This window comes from Vanacampus margaritifer, chromosome 5, assembly GCF_051991255.1.
Source record: "Vanacampus margaritifer isolate UIUO_Vmar chromosome 5, RoL_Vmar_1.0, whole genome shotgun sequence".
NCBI lineage: Eukaryota > Metazoa > Chordata > Actinopteri > Syngnathiformes > Syngnathidae > Vanacampus > Vanacampus margaritifer.
Window position 1 is genome coordinate 15,286,676 of NC_135436.1, and position 24,251 is coordinate 15,310,926.

Sequence of the window (24,251 nt, forward strand, 5' to 3'; positions counted from 1 at the left end):
CCGGAAAAAAAGGCCGTCAAGAAAGTGTAACGTCTGCACGCGAAACGGACAATCGAAAGTGAAAGTAAACTGTTGTGCAAGTCCTGCTGCGACTCCTTGCACGCAGGGGAGCGTTATAAAAAGAAAAACTGTATTTGAAACATCCACATAATTGTAAGTAGTACCACAGTTGCACACATTTGTAAATAGTTTGCGAAATTGTTTTGTCAAATTGTTACACTGTTGAATGGAAATAAACGTATTTTGCAAACTAAAAACACTTTTTCATTGTTGGTGAAAGCGTTTTACAGAAGTAAAGCACTATTTAGGTGTTTGTGGCATCATTCATGGACAAAAAGAAGTGTAGAATTCACTAGAGTGCATGAAATAACATCGTTTCACAAAAAAGCTCTTTTTCTCCGCTTTTTGTTTCAAAACAGAGCATTTCGGTGAAACTAACCATTTTCTATTGTTGATTACTGAAGAACGAAATAAGGTAGAAACAAACAAAAATCGGCTGGCACTGGCGACATCCCGTTTTTGAAAACGTCTGGCAGTCAAAGAGTTAATGACCACGGCCTCTCTCTAAGTTGCTTACATTCCATTTTGGAGATGTTCAAACTGGCAAGTGTGTTTACTGCGCAACCTAATGACTATGCAACATTTGGATTTATCACAGTAGTAAATCAATGACGATTGCTTTTAAGCTGCATTTCGTACTTTTTCCAAAACAATTACTCATTGTGGCTTAGTGAGACTTCGGATGAGTGTGGGTGTATGCTGTTTCATTATGTCTTTCCAGTGATTGCCGTGAGCGCCAGGCTGTGGATTCAACCTCTTGGGAGTGCAAACTGATAAGGTGTGGGGTCCCACATTGAGGGGTAACTTAACGAGACCCAGATGGTCACACACACATAAATGCTCTTTGATCTGTTCTAGAAAGCAACACACAAGGTCCTAATAATGTTTGCATTTATATGCGGTTTTGTCATTCAAAATGAAGCACAGAATCAGAACTTTTCAGTTCATGTTTGTTGGCCGAAGATGAAAACATGTTTCATAACAGCTACAATTTTGTCAATTCTAACAAACGCCGCAGAACAGACACTAAAAAGCAAAAGCGCGGTGCTCACTTTCCCGATAAAAACACACACAACTAATGCATAGAGACTCTATTGGCCTCGTCCTGATTCATCAGCCCAACACTCACTCACACACGCACGCGCATACGTGAACGCGTCTGTCTGGAAATGACAGAGACAAGAGCGCAGGTCTGGGAATGCTGAGTGAGGAGGGTAGAAAATGAGGAGGGGGAGTCGGAAAGTTGCAACTTCAGGGCAACGTAGACCGCATGCTACGAGAAGGAATGCGCGTGCGTTTGTAGGCGAGCGGAGGGATAGAAGCGAGACGGGGACAGGAGGTGGAGGAAAGACGCAAAGAGGGGAGGGATCTCAAAAAGAGCTGCAGCGTGGCTCGCTGCATGTCTGAATGAAAGGAGCCTCTCTCCCCGGCTGTCCCTTCGCTAGCGAGCACATGTCCTGAGAAAACAAAAACAGGAACCGTCGCTTGCAAGACAGAAGGCTGAGGCAGCTTTCATTTCATTTTTAGCGCGATTCGCACCACATCTTGGAGGCTGCGTTTGTATCCTTGCCATGCGGCTGCTTTCGCCAGGGTCGCTTTAGCATTCGGCAAATGTTTTGTTTTGGACAATTTCTCATGTGAGGGAAAGAAATGTGTTTTTCTCAAGATTGAAGCTCAAGGAGACATTCTGGGGACACGCTGAGGACTTTGTGGGCGACATCGATCACACATCACCTGGGCAGATGCTCAGCAGATTTTCAAAAGAAAGCACTGGAACTGGATCACGGGGACTTTTTTTCTTCGTCCAGTTTTCTTTTTACTCTTAGAACAGCTTGTCAGGCAGGTGTGATATGTGAGCTGTCGGTCAATTTGCAAACAGGTGTGATGAGCGATGAGTATATGCTCTCATGACACCTGTTCACTTCACATCACACACTTAGCATTGTCAAACTGACTCACTACAATACTAGCAAGTTAAGTCAAACCCTACTGAACTTTAAAAAAAAAATGACTTTGCCAAAATGCACCCTGAAACATCATCGGCTCTCAGGTTGGGACTTGCCGCCTCATCTCCTTATTACCATGCTGCTGCTGCTCACCCAAGTGGAGTGGGGGTGCTGTCATCCTCAGTGTTTGGATTACAAGCCGCCGTTCGAGCCCCAGAAGCCACTGCGCTTCTGCAAGGAGTACGCCAAATTCGGATGCTGTGATGAGGAAATGGATCATCAGTTGTCAGGCAGGTTTTACTCCATCATGCAGCACTTTGATCATTCTGGTTATGTCACCTGTGCAAGGTACATACGCAGCATCCTCTGCCAGGTAAGCATTTGATATTTTCTGAAATTATGTATATTTTATTCATTGGCTCTGTGAGCATACTACAAAGAAATACAACACACATTGTAATAAGCATGTAATAAATATGTAATAGTTATTTATATAGCATATAAATAGTACGCAGCATCATCTGCCAGGTGAGCATTTGATATATTGCGATTATTGACTTCCAAAACAATAATAGTGATTATATTAACTGGCCCTATAATCATACTACAAAGAAATATAACACACACATTGTAATAACCATGTCATAAGCATAGTAATTTATGTAGATTATCAATAGTACACCAAATTTGCTGTGATGAGGAAAACGATCATCAGTTGTCAGGCAGGTTTTACTCCATCATGCAGCACTTTGATCATTCTGGTTATGTCACCTGTGCAAGGTACATACGCAGCATCCTCTGCCAGGTAAGCATTCGATATTTTCTGAAATTATGCATATTTTATTCATTGGCTCTGTGAGCATACTACAAAGAAATACAACTTACATTGTAATAAGCATGTAATAAATATGTAATAGTTATTTATATAGAATATAAATAGTACGCAGCATCGTCTGCCAGGTGAGCATTTGCTATATTGCGATTGTTGACTTCTAAAACAATGATAGTGATTATATTAACTGGCCCTATGATCATACTACAAAGAAATACAACACACACATTGTAATAAGCATGTCATAAGCGTAGTAATTTACGTAGATTATTAATAGTACACCAAATTTGCTATGATGAGGAAAACGATCATCAGTTGTCAGTCAGGTTTTACTCCATCATAAAGCACTTTGATCATTCTGGTTATGTCACCTGTGCAGCATTGTCTGCCAAGTAAGCATTTCATATATTGTAATTGATGGCTTCTGAAACAATGATAGTGATTTTATTCATTGGCCCGATGATCATACTACAAAGAAATACAAGCCACAAAACAACATACATTGTACAAATTGTAATAATGATGTAATAAGCATGTAATAGTAGTTTAGCTCGAATAAATAAAACGTTTAACCACCCGTCCATTTTCTATGTTGCCATTATTAGGGTAAAATATTAGATGGTCTGGTTGCCAGGCAATCATTGGACACATTAATAATGTTGATAATTTTGATAAGAATTAACAGTCACGTTCACACCAATTTAGAGTTTTCGATTAATCTAACCTAACAGAACATGTCAACCCCACCCAGAAAGGCCGTATGCAAAGATTTCAACCCAGAACCTCAGACCTGTGAGGCAGACTTGCTAAGTTTAAATTTGTTAAGTTTAAACATAAATTGATATACATTTTCATGCCTGCAAAATGTGGTGTCTAGTTGACAAAAAAATATACAGTATATTTTGTATATTACTGTATATGCCATATTATAGTAAGAGAAATATGTAGCTTAATTACACATCAATTACAATATATCCAAGCAAAACTAAGCATGCATCATCTTTCAAATGAGCTAAATACATTTTGTGTCACTTTTTATTGTCATATGAAAGAAACCACAACATACACATTCATCCTCTTATGTAATGTTTTTCGGACACGCGCCGGTCTTTCAACTGCATGCGTTCATTCTCATTGGAGGATCGAATGACCATATTAACGTGCACGTTACTTTCAGTTCAGAGGCAGCAGACGCGGTCTGAATGGGTAGCACTTAAAGCTATTTTGAAAACAATGACTCACACTGCGCCAGTCTGCTGCAATTTCCTCGCCGAGGACTTTGCAACCCTAATAAACAGCTGTCCATTTCCGCCTGGCTACATTTAGGTCTCTTTTCTGGCCTCAGTGGTCCTACACTGGAGCCTGACTTGAACTCCAAATCCCACGACTTGCTTCTTGGCACAGCCAGCCGTGACGCTAGTCCCGCCTCGCCGATTGCATAATTGGATCCTGGTTGTGCAACTCAGAATTGTAACCATATAATATATAAGTGTGAATTAAAAGGTGCCTAGTGCAATTAGAGATTGGGCCATAAACCTCAGATAGGATTTAACACAGGAACTAAAAAGTGCATGATGTTAAGACAATGACATATCTTCTGACTCGTAAAGTATAGGTTTCTAACGCTGCGGTAATTACAGTCTACAGACGTGCTCTCAAAACACGAGGGGAGTGTTTCTGGAATGAATTGACAGTTACATTAGTAGTTCTTGAAAAAAAAAATCAATGGCAAACACATAGTTATTTATTACTCAAACCTTTTTTTTTGGTCAGTTATTGATGGCGACTTTAAAGAAGGCCCACTTAGGCCACTTCCTGGATACATTTCTTTTGATGAAGGCACTACACTGAGAGTCTTTGTTCCAAACAACACTGTGGGAACCTCTTGGCACTGATTTCAATGAGAGTGAGAGGGATCCTCCACACAAACTTCACGGACCAAACAAACATTCACATCCTCTTCTGGCCAGGGGACAGGATATTTTTGAATTTCCTCCGTGAGGGATGAAGAAATCAAAGAGAAGATTCTAAATGAGATAACAAATGCATTGCGCAGGAGATAAACTGATGTTGATACAACGGAAATAGAAACTTTTTATTATGGTTGGAGATGTGTGTGCATGTGTTTATGTGTTTAAAATGGCCAGCCCTGAAATGAAAATGATATCATAGAAGAGTAAATGCATATATTATAGCGCAAACATTCAAAACTGTCTTGTGTGGATTTTGAGTATGACTGTCATTTCTTAAAAAGGATTTAAAAAATAAAAATTTCTTGTGAAAATGGAGGATACTTCATATATATATAAAAAGGCTGTCAGGCAATTACAATTTTTAATTGTAATTAATCAAATGACTTCAATAGTTAACTCGCGATTAATTACACATTTCACATCTGTTCTAAATGTACAGTAAAATGTGCAATAAAATATTTTTTTCATACTTGTTAACATAAAAGTGGAAACAAATGTTAAACTCATAGAAATATTTTATTCATTGATACAGTAATGTCATAATAATTCATAGAATTGAGTTAAAGTTAAAAATAAGTGTGATATTGATTTGTGTTGAGGTAATTTTTCTTCCACTAGATGGCATAATTGCATTTGTAAGCCATTGGTAACAGCTCAGTGCATTTTTCTTTTCATATTAGAAGCTATGTAATTTTTAACATGAAGTAATTTGTGAAATTCTGCACATTTAAAAAAATTGTAAAATACAACTTGACGCCAGTCTCCACAAATATATGCATTATTATTAAATTAACTCCTGCTAAATTTCGATGTGGATGTGTCTGCTGCATTGGAACTGGAATTCCCCCAATACAGCCTTTCCAAGTAAGAGGCGGTCATTAATCGCACGTAAAAAAAATTGTGGCGTTAAAGGGTTTTTTAAATTAACTGTAAACCGACGCACTAATTATATATAAACACTTTGTGTCCAAATTTTTGAATGATAGTCCACCGGCACTGACAGCTTTGTCTTGTTGAAGGGGAATCTGCTTTTGATCAAGGGGCCATAAATCTAAAAAAATCTTCCGTCCGCAACTCCCACACTGATAAAAAAAAATATGTATCAGCTTTTGATAGAAGGGGTATCAATGTAAAAAAAATTCAAATAAAATAGCTTCCCACGACACATATTCCATTTTTGGCTCATGTGAGATCATAAAAATCCAAATCTAAACATCAGTTGTAAACATGATCCAAACAAAACTTTGACGTGTTATATGCTAAAAATAAATAAATAAATGAAACAAAAATAAACCCTATTCCATGATTCAAATTATGTCGTAACGAAATAAAAAAAAATAAACTGGGGACGTAAACACGCTCAGACGATGATACAATCTTGCTTTTCCATGGGCTAATAAATATGACAATGCACTTAAGCAAGAGTGTCATCAATCAGACGACAAGTTGACAACTCTGAAATATCATTTTTTTTTTTTTTATTGTCCAAAAAGGCAAGTCCACTTCACAGCCTCAACCGCACTATGGTTTGGATCGTGCGTCTCCGTGTGCCTTTAGTTCACCATTCTGGGTGTGGTTGAGAGCGTGGTTTCGACTTAATAACCGGCTGAACCTAGTCTTGGATCCATTTATACCATGCTACACTTACACAAGCGCAAACACACGCACACACACACACACAAGCACAAGCTGTATAACCAAAGGCCTGGCTGGACTTTGGTGAGGCAGCTGCAGGGGAATAAACACACACAACCTCTATTTATGTACGTTGCTAACTTTTACTCCTATATTGTCAAATGTCTTCATGACTGCAGTGCTTATTTATTTTGTGCAAAGAAAGACATCCAGATTGCCAAACCAGTATTATGATATTTTTCTTTACAGAGCTAAGGAAATCATATATGACTACATTAAGGCCCAGAAATGTTAGTTAGAGCTTTTTTTCCCTTTTTTTTTTTTAGTGGAAAGAAAACATCCAAAATCAACATTTAGGTATTTCTCTGCCACAGCTGTTTGCAGTGTTCTGCTTGCATAATTTAATATAAATAGCATAATAGGATCATTCATTAATTCATTGTTTTTGTAGCATGGAGCCAAGTTTTCTGATGCAAACTGATGACATCATTGCGTTAGCTGGAAAACAGCAGAAAAGTGAGTTGCTGTAAATAGACCACGTGGGTGAACCTCTCACGGAATGATTTGTTTTGACTTGATTTACTGAGTTCATTTGAAAGCGCTGACAAATACTATCAATAAAAGCCTGAATGCAGGAATAAATCTTAATTCCTCATCTCAGAAATTCATCTTCAAATTTTGTGAGGAAAGTTTGGGAAAGTCAATTTCAGTGCTCACTGCAAGGTCCATTAATACATAAACTGCGGTTTGATTCAGATTCCAAGCTTCTTTGTTTTTTTGCAATAATGAGCTCGCTGTAAAATAAATGACAAACTTTACAACGGTTAAGTAATGAATGAAACGTCTATTTCTAACCCATGTGCAGGAGTGTTCGCCATATGCTGCCCACCTGTACGACGCAGAGGACGCAAACACACCCATGCGCATATTGCCAGGACTGTGTGGCAACTATTGCAACGACTACTGGAACCAGTGTAGATACACGCTGAGTCTCCTCCTGGAGGACCGAGGGAACCCGATGCACTATGCAAATCTGAGCGCCACACTTGAGGAAGATCACAGACTGTTCTGCGAATTTCTGGAGCTCAAGGACAAACAGTACTGCTACCCGAATGTCTTGACAAATGAAGGTAAGTCAACACAAACGCAAGCACAGCAAGACTCAAACACGCATGAAATGTGGAAAGTGAATGAGGATCAAGTATCTTGTCCACGTTCCTGTAATTTAATCAAAACTAGTACCTAAGCAAAACCTAGGGGCTGTAAATAAATAAATAAAATTACAAACATAACATAAATCGCTGATTGATATCCAAACGATCTTAATACGATCTAAATGTCATGATATGAACCTCCCGATAAAATATTTATCACAATATCGTGGGGAGGTTGGTGATATTAAAAAAGCTCACAATACTGTAAAAAAAACCTCATGATATTGTTGAAAAAAAGAACAAGAAAAATAAAATGCTCATAAAAAAAGCACATTATTGTGTTTTTGTACATAATAACTGCACTGACAAAGAAATTTTATTGTCATGTGCTTCTATTGACTCAAATGATCATGGTCTATGTAGCTCATTTTTTTGGAGACATTGAAATATATATGACTGATTTTTTTTCTTTTTTTCTAAGGAGAGCTCAGTATTGTTCATTCGATTTGACATCATTGCTCTCCTTTTTAAAAAAAAAAAATAAAAATAAAATAAAAAATTCTCATTTATTTATTTACTTTATTTTTTATTTTTTTAAATATATATATATATATATATTTTTTTTTTTTTGTATGTGGGTGAGTATGTGTATGTGTGTGTGTGTGTGTGTGTGCGTGCGTGCGTGCGAGCGTATGTGTATTCATCAGTTCCCCTAAAGCCCATTAAAAAAAATCCCATACTAATAATATAATATAATAATAAATTGCCAAATGCAGAAACATCAATGTAAGTTATCATATATGACTGATTTATGGGAGTGGTAACGGGTTGCAGTATGTTTGGTTAGAGTATTTTGTATTTTGTTTGGTTTTCTCTTTGGACTGTTTAATTTAGTTGTGTGGTTGCAGTTTCTGTAGAACAAAAAATACAAATAAAATGAGCAATTACATGGAAATGTTGCTTCTGTACAATGCTAATGAGTGGCTGATGTCATAATGTTGCATCTATACAATGCTAATGAGTGGCTGATGTCATAATTATACATATATTTCAAATAGTACAGGTAGTCAATGGGAAAATGAAGCTTCATGAACCACTTGCAATATGTTTTGACGCAGTGCAGTGGAAATTTAATCAATTTCCATTGACTAGTATTGGTATACAAACACTTAATATTGAGGCTCTTGCTAATGCATGCACATAATGTGAACTGAATCAATCTGCGGAGGAACTTAAACGTGTTACGTTCTCTTCATCTGGCCATTAGCATGGGTCTTAAAGGTAGGGGGCCAAAACATGCCTAGTTAAAATTAAACTGTACTAATTAACTAACCGGCAGAGTGTGCTGGAACTGCACTAAAGGAACATAACCTCACCTTAGATGTGCTGCTTTTAATATTGTGAGATGAATTGATGATGACGATATCGTGCAAATTTTAATATTGCAATATCACAATATTGTTGTTATCCTGACATCCCTAATTTATGGTGCACTTCACACACGATGAAAAACCTCAATATGCTTCACATACTGTAACTGAAAGTGCAACATTGAATACTTACCTTGAAATACATTGATCATCTTTCAACCTGGATTTAAAAACATATGTTTTGAATCTTTATTAATTTATTTTATTCACTCTGATAACAAAGAATACCAGTAAATAGGGGGATTGTTTTATACACAAGTACAGAGAATGAAAAAAATAAAATAAAATTTAAATGTGATTTTTGTGGTATGTATTATACACATGTGCGTCTTATTCACGTGATTTTATGTTAGATAAAAATATCTTTGTAATATGCACACATCATTGATAGCTTGACACTTGTCCATCTGCAGAACTAAACGCTAACCTGGGTTTGGTTCGAGAGGACGCCGAGGGCTGTCTGGAGATATGCTTGCAGGAAGTTGCAAATGGGCTCCGGAACCCGGTGGCTATGGTCCACGCAGATGACGGAACGCATCGTTTCTTCGTGGCGGAGCAACTGGGCTACGTGTGGGTCTACCTGCCCAACGGCTCCAGGATCGATCGTCCCTTCCTCAACCTCACTCGGGCTGTCCTGACGTCACCTTGGGCCGGGGACGAGAGAGGTTTCCTGTGCATAGCCCTGCATCCAAGGTGGGTACTCTCACTTTTTTCACCGTCAAACACTGACAATTGAAAGAAATATGGCGCTATCCTCATATCTTGGAAAACTAGAATCTGTGGGAATTTTTGTCCATTCAATCAAGAACATTTGTGAAGTCATGTGTTGGACAGATGGGCCTGAAAGACAAACTCTCTAATCCTTGTTCATCCCAAAACTGTTAGATTGTGTTGACATCAAGTTCCAATTCAGTTCTTTGAAGTCTCACTTATAAAAAAAAAAAAGGTGGGTCGGGTAATAGTAAAAACTCCTCCAGTTTGACTGTGAACTTGTGTAATTACCTGCAGGTTCACCGCTGTGAGGAAAGCGTATGTTTACTACTCGGTGTCCGTCAAGAAGGAGGAGAGGATACGCATCAGCGAGTTCACGCTGTCGGCACATGATGACAACCAACTTGACCACAACTCAGAGAGGTGAGGGGGGGAGGATGCTGTATTATTTGGGGACATATTTGCACACTTTTTGCTGATCTGCATGCACAATTTTTCAATTACGTCTCTTGTTTTCACAATTTGATGTAGAACCATCCTGGAGCTGGTGGAACCAGCATCCAATCACAATGGGGGGCAGCTTTTGTTTGGCCATGATGGATATTTGTACATCTTCATTGGGGATGGCGGCCGAGCTGGGGACCCGTTTGGAAAATTTGGCAACTCGCAGAACAAGTGAGTATTACCAAATCATTGCGTGACTCACAAGTGCTCCTGAGAGATCTACGGTATTTGTTTGTGTTAGTAAAAACTTTAAAGTGAATACTTGTGCTTCATTTGACTTGATAGTAAGACATATGACACCTTCCAATGTATTTGATTACGCTTACGAACTGTAGGCCTCCCATACAAGTGCAGTTATTAACCATACCTAATAAAATCTCTTGTGAAACATAGGCTTAAGCCATCAAATACAATATATGAGGTTACTGATGATGGAAGCTCTATTCAAAAGGATGCATTTGGATTTAAATACAGTTTGCCGCACTGAATTCCAAATCAATTTAAGCCCAAGTACAAGATCTCTATTTTTGTGCCCAGTCTAGCGCAATGCATGTCTAAATCTGTGCAGAGGTAGGTTAGACCTTGTGCTGGTATTTTCGCAAGAAACTAAAGAAGCAAGGAGGTAATTTTTTTCCGTGATTGTAAATTCCTGTAATCATTGTGTGACTTGATGATTGAGGTGACAGTTTTGACATAAATTCCTGTCAATGACGATGCCCACCTTTCGGTGAGTGTACAATGACACGAAGCCTTGAAAAATTACACAGACTGAGCACCGAGTGAAACAGGATTACTTCCATCGATTGAGATGAGTACACACGGTCCTCCTCACTACGTGCATTTTTGTGAGGCTTCGCATTATCAAGCATTTGCTGAAGTTTCTGAAGCACTCACCAAAAAGTGGGCATCATCATTGACAGGAATTAATGATTGACGGAAGTGCCCACCTCTGGTAAAAACCTGTGCTAAACAAATTATTCAAGTAACTTGGTGTGGCCACCCCTGAGAGGGCATGCAAAAAGTGACAAAAATAACCAATGTGCTTCACTTGAATCAATCTTTTCTACTTTGAAGGCACTCAAAGCGCCTTTAAACTGTCACCTCAATCATCAAGTCACACAATGATTACAGGAATTTTTTAAAAATTACCTCCTTGCTTCTTTAGTTTCTTGCGAAAATACCAGCACAAGGTCTAACTTACCTCTGCAGAGATTTAGACATTAGATTAGACTGGATGCGCTTCCTTAAACTGGCAATAGCCAGATTGATATTGTGATTCAGTCAAGGGAGTTCTCCAAAATATCAATCTGGGACTGCTCCGCGGTAATTTGCTCGGGAAAGGCTCAACTCAACTCAACTCAACTTTATTTATAAAGCACTTTAAAACAAGCATTGCTCTATACAAAGTGTTGTACATGGAACTGAAATCGGCCATGCAGTAAAGATAAGTAAAACAAGAAAACAAAACAAATATTTTAAGTATACAAGTACATAAACTTTATATCAATAAATTAATGACAAGATGAAGGTAATTGAGTGAGTAAATAAATAAATAAATAAATAAATAAATAAATAAAATAATCCCTTTAAGCCTCCTCTTTGTCCTTGGTACCTCCAATTGTGTCTGGTCTGCTGACCTGAGGCAAAAAAAAAAATCAAATCAAAAAAAAAATCAACAAAAAAAAACCAAATAAAAAAAATCAACAAAAAAAAAATCAAATAAAAAAAACAAACAAAAAAAAAAATTGGGTGGTAGGCAAAATATAAAAACAGTAATATGTTCACGCAATGAAAATTATGTCAGGGGACAATGACCTAATTAATGGGCTTCCTAAAATGACTGCAGAGATAATTGCCTGTACCGTTTTAATAAACAGTGTTACTCACCTTTGAAATCACGTAAAAGCATGACTAGTAAATTAATAGACCGTTTCTTAGCCTGTTTTTATTCCCATACGTTACACTATGCAATTTAAAAACCAATGAATGCTATGAAATGTCATCACTCACTTTGATGAAGCCACAGTGTCTCCAGGCGAAAACAGGCAATGTGGCTCTGACTCATCTGCTCGTATTTAAAGAATAATGTCACGTAACACTTTCATCATAAATAGCAACCAAAACAAGTACAGTACGTGTCACGACTCACTCTTTAAATTACGCTCGTTTGAAATAAATAGACGTACAGTATATCATCTTCAGTATTAATCTCTGTCTGGTGAAACCCTCCAATAAAAAACATGAATGTAGCATCTTTTTAGTGGTTCGGTGATTGCAACCTGAAACCACGTCTCTAGACAGCTACAGTTTAGCTGTCTCTGAGTGGTTGTGTTGACACGCAGTTTAACTCCGTTGGGAATGAAGGAGGATACACTCGGCCAAGTCTAATATTGACACTACACATTGCGGGCTGCCACACTTTGGTATTTGGACGGTTGTGAGAGGTTGAGTTTACGGAGAGAAAAAAGGACTACTAGAAGTGGTAGCTGCCATCTACTAAAGCCGGTTTGATCATTCAATCCAGTTTGAGTTGATTGTTGCCGGGGTTGTTCAATAGCAAAAATAAAACATCACAGTCTATATTTTAACACTCTACCTTCGTAGGTCAGTCCTCCTTGGCAAGGTGCTACGTGTTGATATTAACAACAACGATGACGGTGCCCCATACAGCATCCCTTCAGACAACCCATTTCTAGGAGAGAAGGGGAGCCGCCCAGGTACATGCTTAACTCATTCAAACCCAAAAATGTGTTAAAACAGTTTTTCAATACTTTGTCCTTCACTCCCAAAACATGTTTTTATGTTGTTGTTTTTTACGCAAGAGCATACAGAAGGCTTTGATGCAGCTTCTGACATGAAGAGATGGCTTAAAGAAATTGTAGCTATCACAAAAACGGCCATCAGGTGGCAGCAGAGTATAAGAGATCAGCTAGGGCCATGTTGCAACAAGCTCTTTTTGCCAATGTTTTCAACAGGTTTGTGAATAATGATGAAACTTAGCTATATTCCAATGCTAAGAACATTTTTCCTGATGACAGAAGAGACTCTAATCGTTCTTTTGGGAGGCTCCATGTTTTATAGCCAAAGAACACAATGTTCAATGGGCCTTGCAAAATCAATCAAAATCCAGTTGAACAGCCGGGAGCGAAGGGGGTTGCTTCAATGAAAAGGGCTGGGTGCGATTGAGTTAACATTTTGTTGCACAGCTCCATTCATTTGTGTGTAAATGTCCCCTTGTAGAGATTTACGCGTTTGGTGTGCGCAACATGTGGCGTTGCTCTATTGACCGTGGAGACCCAAAGACAGGCTTTGGTCGAGGCCGGATGTTTTGTGGTGATGTTGGGCAGAACAAATATGAGGAAGTAGACCTCATACTTAAAGGTACATTGATTTTTTTTTCTCCTTCCATTGTTATCCAAATCATAGCTCTGTCTAAAAAAGTGCTCACAGTTATTAACAAGTTTATCAGACCACCATACACGATTAAAGATGAAGTCAATCTTTAAACATTTATTGACAATACAGACGCTCCCCACCTTACGAACGAGTTACGTTCCGGACGATCGTTCGTAAGGTGAATTTGTTCGTAAGTTGCTTCAGTGCTATATTTTGTATTATAATTTATGTTTAATGCCTATATAAGTATATTGAAGGTTTATATAAGTATGTTTAAGGCTTGTACAAGTAACCTGCATTGGTTTGTACTGAAAAAAACTTTTAATAAAATGGAGAGAATACGTACAGTACTGTACTGTACTACGTATGTTAGAGAGAGAGAGCGAGAGACACACACAGTATGTACATGTACGTAATAAGATAAATAAAATGAAGTTTAACTTACTTTTGGAAGATGTACTTGATGTTTAAAGAGATGATGGAGGAGGAGGAAGAGGAGGATTTTATATCATGAGAGATTCTTCGTCGTCGCTGGAATCGGCTTCAAAAGTTATTTCCTGCTTCATGGGGACCGGCGTTTCTTCCTCCTCCTCCTTGACACGTTGCTCAGCCTCCAATGAGCTCTCACAGCGCCAATCGTCGGTATTAGCGGCGGAAAGAAGCACTACGCGCAATACAAAATCTAACTTACAGCATCTCTTCCCGAACATTTTTCGACATACTGTACGCGCAGACATGTTCGTATGTACCGTTGTTCGTAACTCGAATGTTCGTAAGTAGGGGAGCGTCTGTAATATGTTATATGTGACCTCACTAGTCGAAATATGACATTTTGGTTAATAATAAATTTGTGGAATGTGAGTTATGCGGCAAAATCCAGCTGTTTTTAGCTATCTTAGGGGGTGACCATTTTGCCACTTGCTTTTGAGTGAAGGTGACATCAAAGTTGCTCAGGGCTCAGGCAATGACCAATCACAGCTCACCTGTTTTCTGAAGCTGCGCTGTGATTGGTTGTTACCTGAGACCTGAGCAGCTGTGATGTCCTTTTCACTCGACCGCAAATGGCAAAATGGCCGCCTTCTGATACTGATTAAAAAAACTGCTGGATTATAACACAATTTCAACCAAAATACAGTATTTAGACGAGTGGGGCTGCATTGAACATATTATTGGCAAGAATTTTGTGAGGGGAGGGTTGACTTCCTCTTTCAGGTTTTTCATTATGAAGTGTGATTTCAAAGAACATGTTCAATTACCAATGCCATGTGTTTGAAGGAGGCAATTACGGATGGAGGGCAAAAGAAGGCTTCAGCTGCTACGATCGCAAACTTTGTCGCAACTCATCGCTGGGTGAGGCCATTTTATTTAACGTCTTATGTCGTTTACTTGTGCAGCGCTGCGCAGAAAGTTGCTGCAAAATCATTGAGAAGTTTTACATTGATACTAAATACGGCGCTCTGAAAAACACCCCAAATCATTCAATTCATTTCAATAACAATGATGTGCTGTTTGTTCCATAGATGACATCTTGCCTATCTTTGCCTACCCCCATAAAATGGGTAAATCAGTGACGGGGGGGTACATCTACAGAGGTTGCCAGATGCCCAATCTGAATGGACTCTACATCTTTGGGGACTTCATGAGTGGGTGCGTACTTCTGCCGTGCTCGCACGTAGAAACGTTCCTGCAGCTCTTATTACAGCCATTTGAATATGTGTGTTGTTGGTTCCCAGCCGCCTGATGTCCTTGATGGAGAATGTGGCAACAGGTGATTGGCAGTACAACGAAATCTGTATGGGACGAGACCAGACCTGCAGCTTCCCCAAACTCATTAACAGCTACTATAAATACATCATTTCTTTTGCAGAGGATGAGGCGGGTAAGGATTCAGTTTCTGGGTATTTGTAGACTGGTCTACTGATTAGAATATAAACTAAAGTAGAATTGTAGTTTTCCCTCAGCCCTATAAAGCAATGACATGTGGTTTGTAAGTTGTAGCACTCTTGCCTGGAATCAGTGCCAAAAGTCAAACTCGTTTCTACTTGAATCAGTTATTTATTGTACATTTCCTGAATAATGATTCATAGTCCAATAAATGAAAAATATAATTTGATCCAAATATTAAATTCAAGCTCATTCAAGCATATCAGAATGTACCTACATCGGCCCTTAGACGTAGCATCTCAACCCATTGAAAGGTATTTATTTTTAGTTTACAATAATACTTTAACCTCCAGGGTCACACACTGTACCATGGCCAAAGACAGAACCCAGGTCGTTATTTTCTCTTTTGTCCAATTTTAAATCCATCCCCGTTGTGTGGTACGAGCCTGTAGCCTCGTCCTAGGTAGTGCTAAGCTCGTTCGTCTCTCAGCGCCGGCCAGCGTCCACGTTTGCAAACTCTCATTTGCTTGTTGCTGGGATGGCGCGAGAGGCAGCAGCCAAATATTGCCGTTGCTATAGCAGGCCAAATATTCCAATACACACACACACACACACACACACACACACACACACACACACACACACGTTTGTTTTACTATCTTTGTGCGGCCATCTCATTGACATGATGCATTTCCTAGCCCCTTCCCCTAACCCCAACCATCAAAAATGATTGCCTACCCCTATTCCTTACCCCAAGCTCAACCATAGCCCAATTCAAGCCTAAACTCTAAAACCAAGTCTTGACCCTCAAAAAGAGGTCTAAACTGGCAACAACCAACCACTGCTGTGGGTGAATGTGAGGCTTTGGGCGCTTTATGGTGTAGATAAAGCACTATGTAAAAAGCAGTCCATAATAATTAAATATTTGATGGTCAAAAACTTCAATTTTTACTGGACTATAAAAATAATATATTATATACTGGGTCATATGTAAGTGGATTAAGAGCTCATTTATCTAACAACAAAACCATCGATACAAACAGTAAATACTTTTTTTTTTTTTGTCTTCAAATGTTGTAGCTCATTTTTGTCTCACTCGTTCCTCTCCATTAAGGTGAATTGTACTTCCTTGCCACGGGTGCCCCAAGTGCAACAGCCAGAGCAGGAATTATCTACAAAATAGTGGATCCCTCCAGGTGAGCACTGTCACACACCTGCCATTTCACTTTCAGCTGTGAGTCTACGACCACATTTTGCGCATGGAATGACAACTCTTTGTTTTTGGTATCAAACTTAAAAATCTCGTGTTATTCAGCTACAATGTGTCAACAAGAAACAAAAATTTAAAAAATCCACTTTTTAGTGAACTTCAAGGACATATTTAACCACATTGACTCAGTTAATAATAATAATAATAGTAATAATAATGATAATAATAATAATAATAATAAATGAAAAACACTAAACGCTCAATATACATAGTTTACACAATTGTCTTCATCTTTCTCACAGGCGTGCAGCACCAGGTAGATGTGCCATCAAGCCCTCCCCAGTAAAGATAAAGGGGAAACTTTTTCACTTCCATCCCAAAGAAGGTAAGATAAACCTGCAATACTCCCATATGCCTTTCCCCCACTAACTCCTTCAATATTTTTTATCTTAAATGATAATTTTATCTTACAGTAGTTTTTGGTTTGGTTGACTTCAATTCCGAAAGTGCGCCAGTATTTGTTTCAGGTTGAATCAGAATCATCCCACTTTATAGTCACCCTTGAATTTGGTGTCGGTGGCAGTGCAAGGCAAAGCTAGGTACATTGCTGTCCATTGATTAGTCAATAGATAGTGATGCCATTTTTCTTTTTCAGACCGATACCAGTATGAGTACTCAATCTCACCAATACCAATACCAACTACCAATACCACTTTTTTAGGGATAGACCGATAATCCGCCCGGCAGATATTCAGTATTTTAGAATATCGGCATCGGCCTCTTTTTTTGTTTTGATAGCCGATAAAAAACGGTCCGATGGGCACTTTTCTCCTCCGTCTGCTCTGAGTCAGCGACTGTTGACTCCCTGCACCATTGGCCCGCCCACAGCACCATCTGATTGGTTGCTCGTGCAGTGCTAACAGCCAAAAAGCAGCAATTAACGGCTATTAGGTTAGCAGCAGGCTTTTTAGCGGTTATGTGGGATTTATCCCAGGTTTAGCGTGTGGGCGAACAATTAGCCTACTAGCTAACAGTTAGCTCGCGAATTAGCAGCTATTTGGGAGTTAGCGTGCGGGTGAATGGTTAGCTCTCGAATTAGCGGCTATTAGCCCGCAAGCTAACCTGCTAGCTCGCGAATTATGGCTATTAGGTTAGCCCGTGAACTAACGATTAGTTCGCGGGCTAACCTAATAACAGTTTTTTAGCGGCTATTTGAGAGTTATTCCGGGGTTAGTGTGTGGGTGAATGGTTAGCCCGCGAATTAGTGGCTATTTGGGAGTTGGTACAAAAGCTGATGGCAAACAAAAAAACTTTCACATGTTGCAAACCACAAAAGCTGTTTAATAAACATGTGCTTGAAGGCATTTAAGCAGCCAAGTGCTGGAGTTTTTATTATTATTTTATTATTAAAAATTTTGACACCAACTTTTTCTTTTTCCTGCAAATGTATATTGACTTCTAATATCAGTTATCGGCTTCCCTGACTACAGATAATCGGTATCGGCCCTGAAAAAAGCATATCGGTCTATCTCTAATAAAATTCCCCCCACCGCAAAGAATGACAGATAATTTTAAAGAAAGACGTATGCATCCCAACATTGTTTTTTTTCTTTAAAATTGCATGAAATTAATAGCAATTTTCTATTCTTCCAATTTCTAGTTTCTGATCGTAAAACGGCCACAAGAGGGTGGCCGATACTGGTATCGGCCACTGTCGTGAGTACCGATACCTTGAAATAAGGCCGGGTATGAGCCCGATACCAACACCTGGTATCGATACTCGCCCATCCCTACTGTAATTGTCTGTCTTCTTCAGGGATGGCGCTACACCGTCAGAAATCTGTGTAGCCCCAGTCAAGCCCCTCTGGCATTTTACGTGATAATCTAAAATATATTTATAAATTGTTTTCTCAGCCCCCACTATGTTTCGGTCAAGCCCCCCTTTAGCCCCGGGAGGGAAAAATTCCTGGAGCCGTGCCTCGCCTTCTTCCAGGTTACAGCGTAACTATTTTAATGGGTAGAATCAATGCTGGATTTCTGCTCCAGGTACTGTCAGCACTTGCACTGCACTGTGTCATATTTCTTTTCACAGTTTGAAAAATTGTTGTTGCTGATATGGTATTACGTCACTACTTAAGATCCTGATGCAGCTAGCGCAATATAACATCACATCTTCACACTTCAAGCAAGTATAATGAGCGTTGCAACGTGTCAAACTGATGTGCATATTTTAGTGGAAATGCATTGAAAGATCTAAATAAGCCAAATTGTGTAATCAATCTATCCAAGTAGGAAAGTATATTATACCAGCCAGTCAATAACTGTGTCCCAATTTATTGCTTTTATTTTTGGCAGAATTCGTCATCGATAAGAGACCGATGACCACGCCCGTGCCCACGACAATCACAAGAAAAATTCAACCAACACGAAAAACAACAAGAAAAACTACAACTCTGTCACCAAGAACAAGAAAAGTCTCGTCCCCTCCATCAACACCTGCACCTACGAGAAAACAAAAAAGGACGCCCCCACCAACAATAAGAACAACACCGGCAACAAAGGCTCGCACCACCTTGGCAGCCACTGTGGTCAAAGCTACACCCACCGGTAGGCTTACTGGTACACCCGTCTACCAAAACAAGTCCATTGTTAGGACTAACATTCAATCCACCAGTCGAGCTGCTCACATCAGTGTCACACCGGACATTTACTTCTGCACTACTCTAATTTTACTCTATATTTTTAGACGCTTGTAGTTATTTACATGGCCTACTCCTTAAAGGGGAAGTCAACCCAAAAATGTCTTTACAATAATGTTCTATGCAGACTCACAAGTCTAAACAACATTCTGGTTAATATTGTGTTTATTTATAATATTTTTTGTTGTATGAATTAAGCAGCCAAATCCACCAGTTTTTATCCATCTCAAGGGGTGGCCATTTTGCCACTTGCTGTAGACTGAAAATGACATCACAGTTGCTCAAGGCTCAGGTAACCACCAATCACGGCTCATCTGTTTCAGTTGACAGCAAGTGGCAAAATGGCCGTCCCTGAGATGAATCAAAACAGGTGGATTTAGCTGCTTAATATTATCATATTCCGCAAATGCAATATTAATCAGAATGCCTTGTTAAGACTTTTTGGGGCACATACAACATATTATTGTAATGAAATTGTTTGGGTTGACTTCCTATTTAAAGTTTAAAATGTTACTTGTTTTGCAATTGCTGTCTTGCTTACAAATAACTGAAAGTTCAAGATCAATAAATCTCAGACACCTATTCCAGGGATATATTTATATTTATAAAGTAAACTATGATTTAATATGAATAGTTCGAGTTCTTTAAAGCTGTATCGCACATGATTTTTTAAATGATATATTCTTAGGACCTATTTTTAATTTTACTTTCTAGTTTTTGCTTGTGATTTAATGTGTTTCAGGGTAGATTTGAAATGATCATGACTCAAATCTGATGACGTATATCAGATGGTTGATCCATATTGCACAGAATGTTATGATCTTAAGCTTTACATGTTTTATATATAATTGAGTGACTTTAAATTATTTCAGTTGAACTGATACATCTCAATGTAGAATAATGGATTTTAAAGTCCCTGTAAAGCAGTGCTTCTCAATTATTATGTTTTTGTTATGCCCACCAGGAAGAAGAAAATATTTTGTGCTCCCCCAAACTCTCTGCTGTGACAATAAATAGTAACATTTGTCTATAAAATTGTTTTAAGATAACATATTTTTTTTAATTTGTTGTAAGTAAAACTCTGCAGAGGAGTTTATACTTCTTCTCTGACAATGAGAGCATCACTGCCACCTGATGTAGGGGATGTGCAATTACACGTTATTCAAATACGCAAAAAAAAAGTTCCATGAAAACCGATGTCGTCTAAATTTGACACAGCACAGCAAAGAGCGTTGTTATCAAAATTGCTGAAGTTCCCCGAAAAATCATCAAGCATATAAAATGAGGCTTCAAAATCGTGAAAAATGAAGCTGCTCGTTCAGCTCTCACTGAATGCCTTGAAACCGCACCCTGCTCAACTGTCAAGAGTCAATCACATTCCGTTGCAACGACAGTAGCAAATCTCTGAATTCCTTTTACAGGGTCTTTAAAATATATTTGTCACTTTTCTTTTCACGTAACGCAACAAGACAATCACAGACATGTAATTCTACTAAAAAGCCATTTTCATTTTCATTATTTAATATTCTTAACTATTATGGTTTACACAAAATTAATATTCAACTGCATTGTTTTCCAATGATTATAATTGATTTGTTCTGATGATAAAGCCAGGTGTTGTGGTGGATGTGCTGTATAATTGCAGTGTAAATGCCACTTAGCGGCGTGCTAACCTTTGGCTGGTACACGAGTTTCAATCATGTTGTCTACATTGTGCCTTTTTCATGTCGAGATTTGCACTACTTTAATTTAAATCAGTTACATTGGCATTATTTATTTGGAATAAATGTTTCTGCATCAGCCTCAGTTTGGACAATGATCCTTGTGTGTCTGTGTTTACGGGTTTCCTTCAACCGCGCTACTTTGAATAGCGTCAATGAGGTGCGATAGTAACGATCGAGGATTTATTTTTGAAACTACCAGTATTCGAGTAAAGAGGGTGATTCTGTCTCTCCCTCAGGTTATCGCTCGGCTGTCTACACCACAGCCTCGTCCACCGCTTCGACAAGGAGACACATGAGACCCCCTCAACCCCACCCGACACCCACTTCGCGACCATTAACCCTCCCGCATCCTCCTCCTCCTCTGTCCACAAAGCAACCCTACAAGCCTGTGACCACTGCACGGTATCCTGAGCATCCAAGGAGGTGGACAACCCGTCGGCCGCCATATTGGAGCCCAAAGCCCACTCCCAATAAACCCCAGAGAACCCTGATAAATACCACTCAGACAAAAACACAGGAGGGGAAGCTCACGTTAGGAGAGAAGACGGACAACACAGACGGGCATGAAGGAAACCAAGTGAATAAAAGCCCAAGAGGAGGAAGCAGAGGTTACGGTTACAAAAGAATAAGAGGAAGTGGAAGGATGCGCGTCGGCTCGGTCCGTCTGGTAAGCGCAGACGGTCTATCGGACCGAGGCCGGGTCGAGATCTTTATCCGTGGGGAGTGGGGGACGGTGTGCGACGACCTTTTCACCACCAAGGCGGGCACGGTAGTGTGTCGACAGCTGGGTTTCGGGACGGCGCTGGCTATTATGAAGAGGGCCGGGCTGGGCCAGGCGGACAGCGGCGTCAGGATTTACTTGGACGACGTGGAGTGTGAGGGCGGGGAGAGGACGCTGCTTGAGTGCAAGCGCTCCAGAGTGGGGAAGCACAACTGTTCGCACGCAGAGGATGTGGGGGTGATCTGTGGTTAGCCTTGGTACGAAGACGAGGAAAGTACTGTAGATATACTGTACTCAAGGAGTCCAAAACTGCTAGAAAGTTTAACCAGATGAAAATTATATACTGTATGTTGTCACAATCATTCCGCTTCTTTTAAAGAGGAAGTCAACCCCCCCATAAAATTCTTGACATCTATATGTTCTATGCTGCCCCACTAGTCTAAATACGGTTTTCTGGTTAATATTGAGTTTATCAATATCAGAAAGCGGCCATTTTGCCACTTGTTGTCAAGTAAAAATGACATCCCAGTTGCTTAGGTCTCAGATAACAGCCAATCACAGCTCAGCTTCAGAAAACAGGTGAGCTGTGATTGGTCATTGCCTGAGCCCTGAGCAAATTCAGTCGACAGCAAGTGGCAAAATGGCTACCCCCTGGGATGGATAAAAATGGCTGGATTATGCTGCATAATTATTCCAAAAATGTAATATTAATCAGAATGTCAAGTTTAGAGTAGTGAGGTGACATATAACATTTTACTGTCATCAAATGTTTAAGGTTGAGATACTTGAAACCCTGTGTTGAAAACTGGCAGGTCCTTAATTCACCTCTTAATACCGCCACTAGTAGATCACAATTAGAGAACCATTAATACCATCTAAAAACAAAAAAACAAAAACATTATAACTGCGCACGACTGTGACAAGTTCACAATATATACCATAAATAATCACCATAAATTCTGATGATTTATTATTGAGCATCGATCACTTCAGACACGCTTTTCTAATCCAAGTTGGCAATAGCAAGTTTTGTCCTAGCCAACTAATCAGGGAATGTAAAAATGCCGACATCATCGCCAACCAGCTAGCTGACCTCGGGAGAACAAATTTTAATCTGATTGATTAAACAGTCGCATATTGTTGAAGTTAAAGTTACATGGGCTAGCGGTACTTGAGTTGATTCCAGATTGACATGGCAGCACAAGGAAGACATCTGAGAGCACAAAACAAATGTTACATCCACATACATGAACTAGAAGCCGTGCAGCAAAGAGAAATGCAACTAAATAAACACAAAAGACTGTTAAGGAATAAATGAATAAAATCTAATAGGACAAATATTAGAATTATGGTTTTACAGTAAATGTAGGTCAGTGTTTCTTTTAGTGTTGACCCTGACTTCTCACCACTGGCTGACAAAGGCTCAAAGGGCATCTTTAAATGATACTGATAACAAACATGACATATACAGTATGTTGCCAATAATGTAGTAATGAATAAAATCAAATATATTCATTTTTAACCGCCAGCAGTATCTACAGGTTTGAGTTGAGTTATTTGTCAGATCTCTTTACAGGAAGAAGTACAACTCTGGTTTACAGTCAAATGTTATCTGGGATGATATTTGTAATTTTTTCAAATGTATTTTTTCAGCAGGACTATCTTTTGACAGTTTTCAGATGTTATATTGTGTTAAATGTGCTATACTAAATTCAAGGAAAAGGAAAATGCTGGACATTCTGTATTTTGAATGTAATTTACTGAGCAACGAGTGTTTGTGATGTTAATAAAGATAACTGCAAAACGTATCTCTTTTTCTCTTGTGTGTTTGTTTATTCTGAAGTATTATTATAAAATGGTATCAAATAAAAATCACAATTTGGGCCTAAGTCCCTTGTGTGGTGATAAAAAAAAACTGTACTGTAATCAAAACAAGATTTAAAGGGCCTGTAACAGTTTGAATGAAAACTGCATGTTATATAATTATCTTTTGTTACAAACCATTTTACCTAACAACAGTCAACTGTTTTCGATTTCTCAAGAGCCCGCGTTAAATGCATTGTTTGTATCCCTTTCATGCTTTTTGTTTATTAGCTTTGTAGCTTACATTTAAACAGACCAGCCATAAAATCTTGACCACTTGCACTATAATGAGATGACTCAATATAAGAGCTGCTTATAAACGTCTGCTGAGCCAAATGCTCCATATAAACACGTCCTGTGCCGTTCCCACAGCACAGCAGATGTTATAACACATTCCACTTGGACTGACTTATTACATTGATTACATGAAGCATACACTCCCCATGAGCCATGTGACTTGAAGAAACATCCTGCATGCAGTCCCAGACAGCAACGCATGGGGGAGCCGC

At 39.0% G+C, this 24,251-nt stretch overlaps 1 protein-coding gene across 4 annotated transcripts; it reads left to right on the forward strand.

Annotated features, from left to right (window-relative positions):
• Positions 1 to 1,341: 1,341 nt before the first annotated feature.
• LOC144052461 (HHIP-like protein 1) lies at positions 1,342 to 23,687 on the forward strand. Of its 4 annotated transcripts, none has more exons than XM_077566540.1 (14): positions 1,342 to 2,379; positions 7,312 to 7,576; positions 9,444 to 9,723; positions 10,039 to 10,164; positions 10,273 to 10,416; positions 12,850 to 12,962; positions 13,486 to 13,626; positions 14,917 to 14,991; positions 15,162 to 15,288; positions 15,375 to 15,520; positions 16,640 to 16,721; positions 17,038 to 17,120; positions 18,650 to 18,781; positions 19,091 to 19,235. In XM_077566540.1, exons 1-13 carry the CDS (start codon positions 2,068 to 2,070, stop codon positions 18,754 to 18,756), a joined length of 2,001 nt encoding a protein of 666 aa, XP_077422666.1. In that variant the 5' UTR covers positions 1,342 to 2,067; the 3' UTR covers positions 18,757 to 18,781; positions 19,091 to 19,235. The 4 variants fall into 4 exon arrangements, with proteins under 4 accessions (XP_077422666.1, XP_077422664.1, XP_077422662.1 ...); XM_077566536.1 differs by lacking the exon at positions 18,650 to 18,781 and adding an exon at positions 21,395 to 23,687 and having other exon boundaries at positions 1,345 to 2,379; positions 19,091 to 19,342; XM_077566537.1 differs by lacking the exons at positions 1,342 to 2,379; positions 18,650 to 18,781 and adding exons at positions 2,701 to 2,811; positions 21,395 to 23,687 and having other exon boundaries at positions 19,091 to 19,342.
• Positions 23,688 to 24,251: the final 564 nt, after the last annotated feature.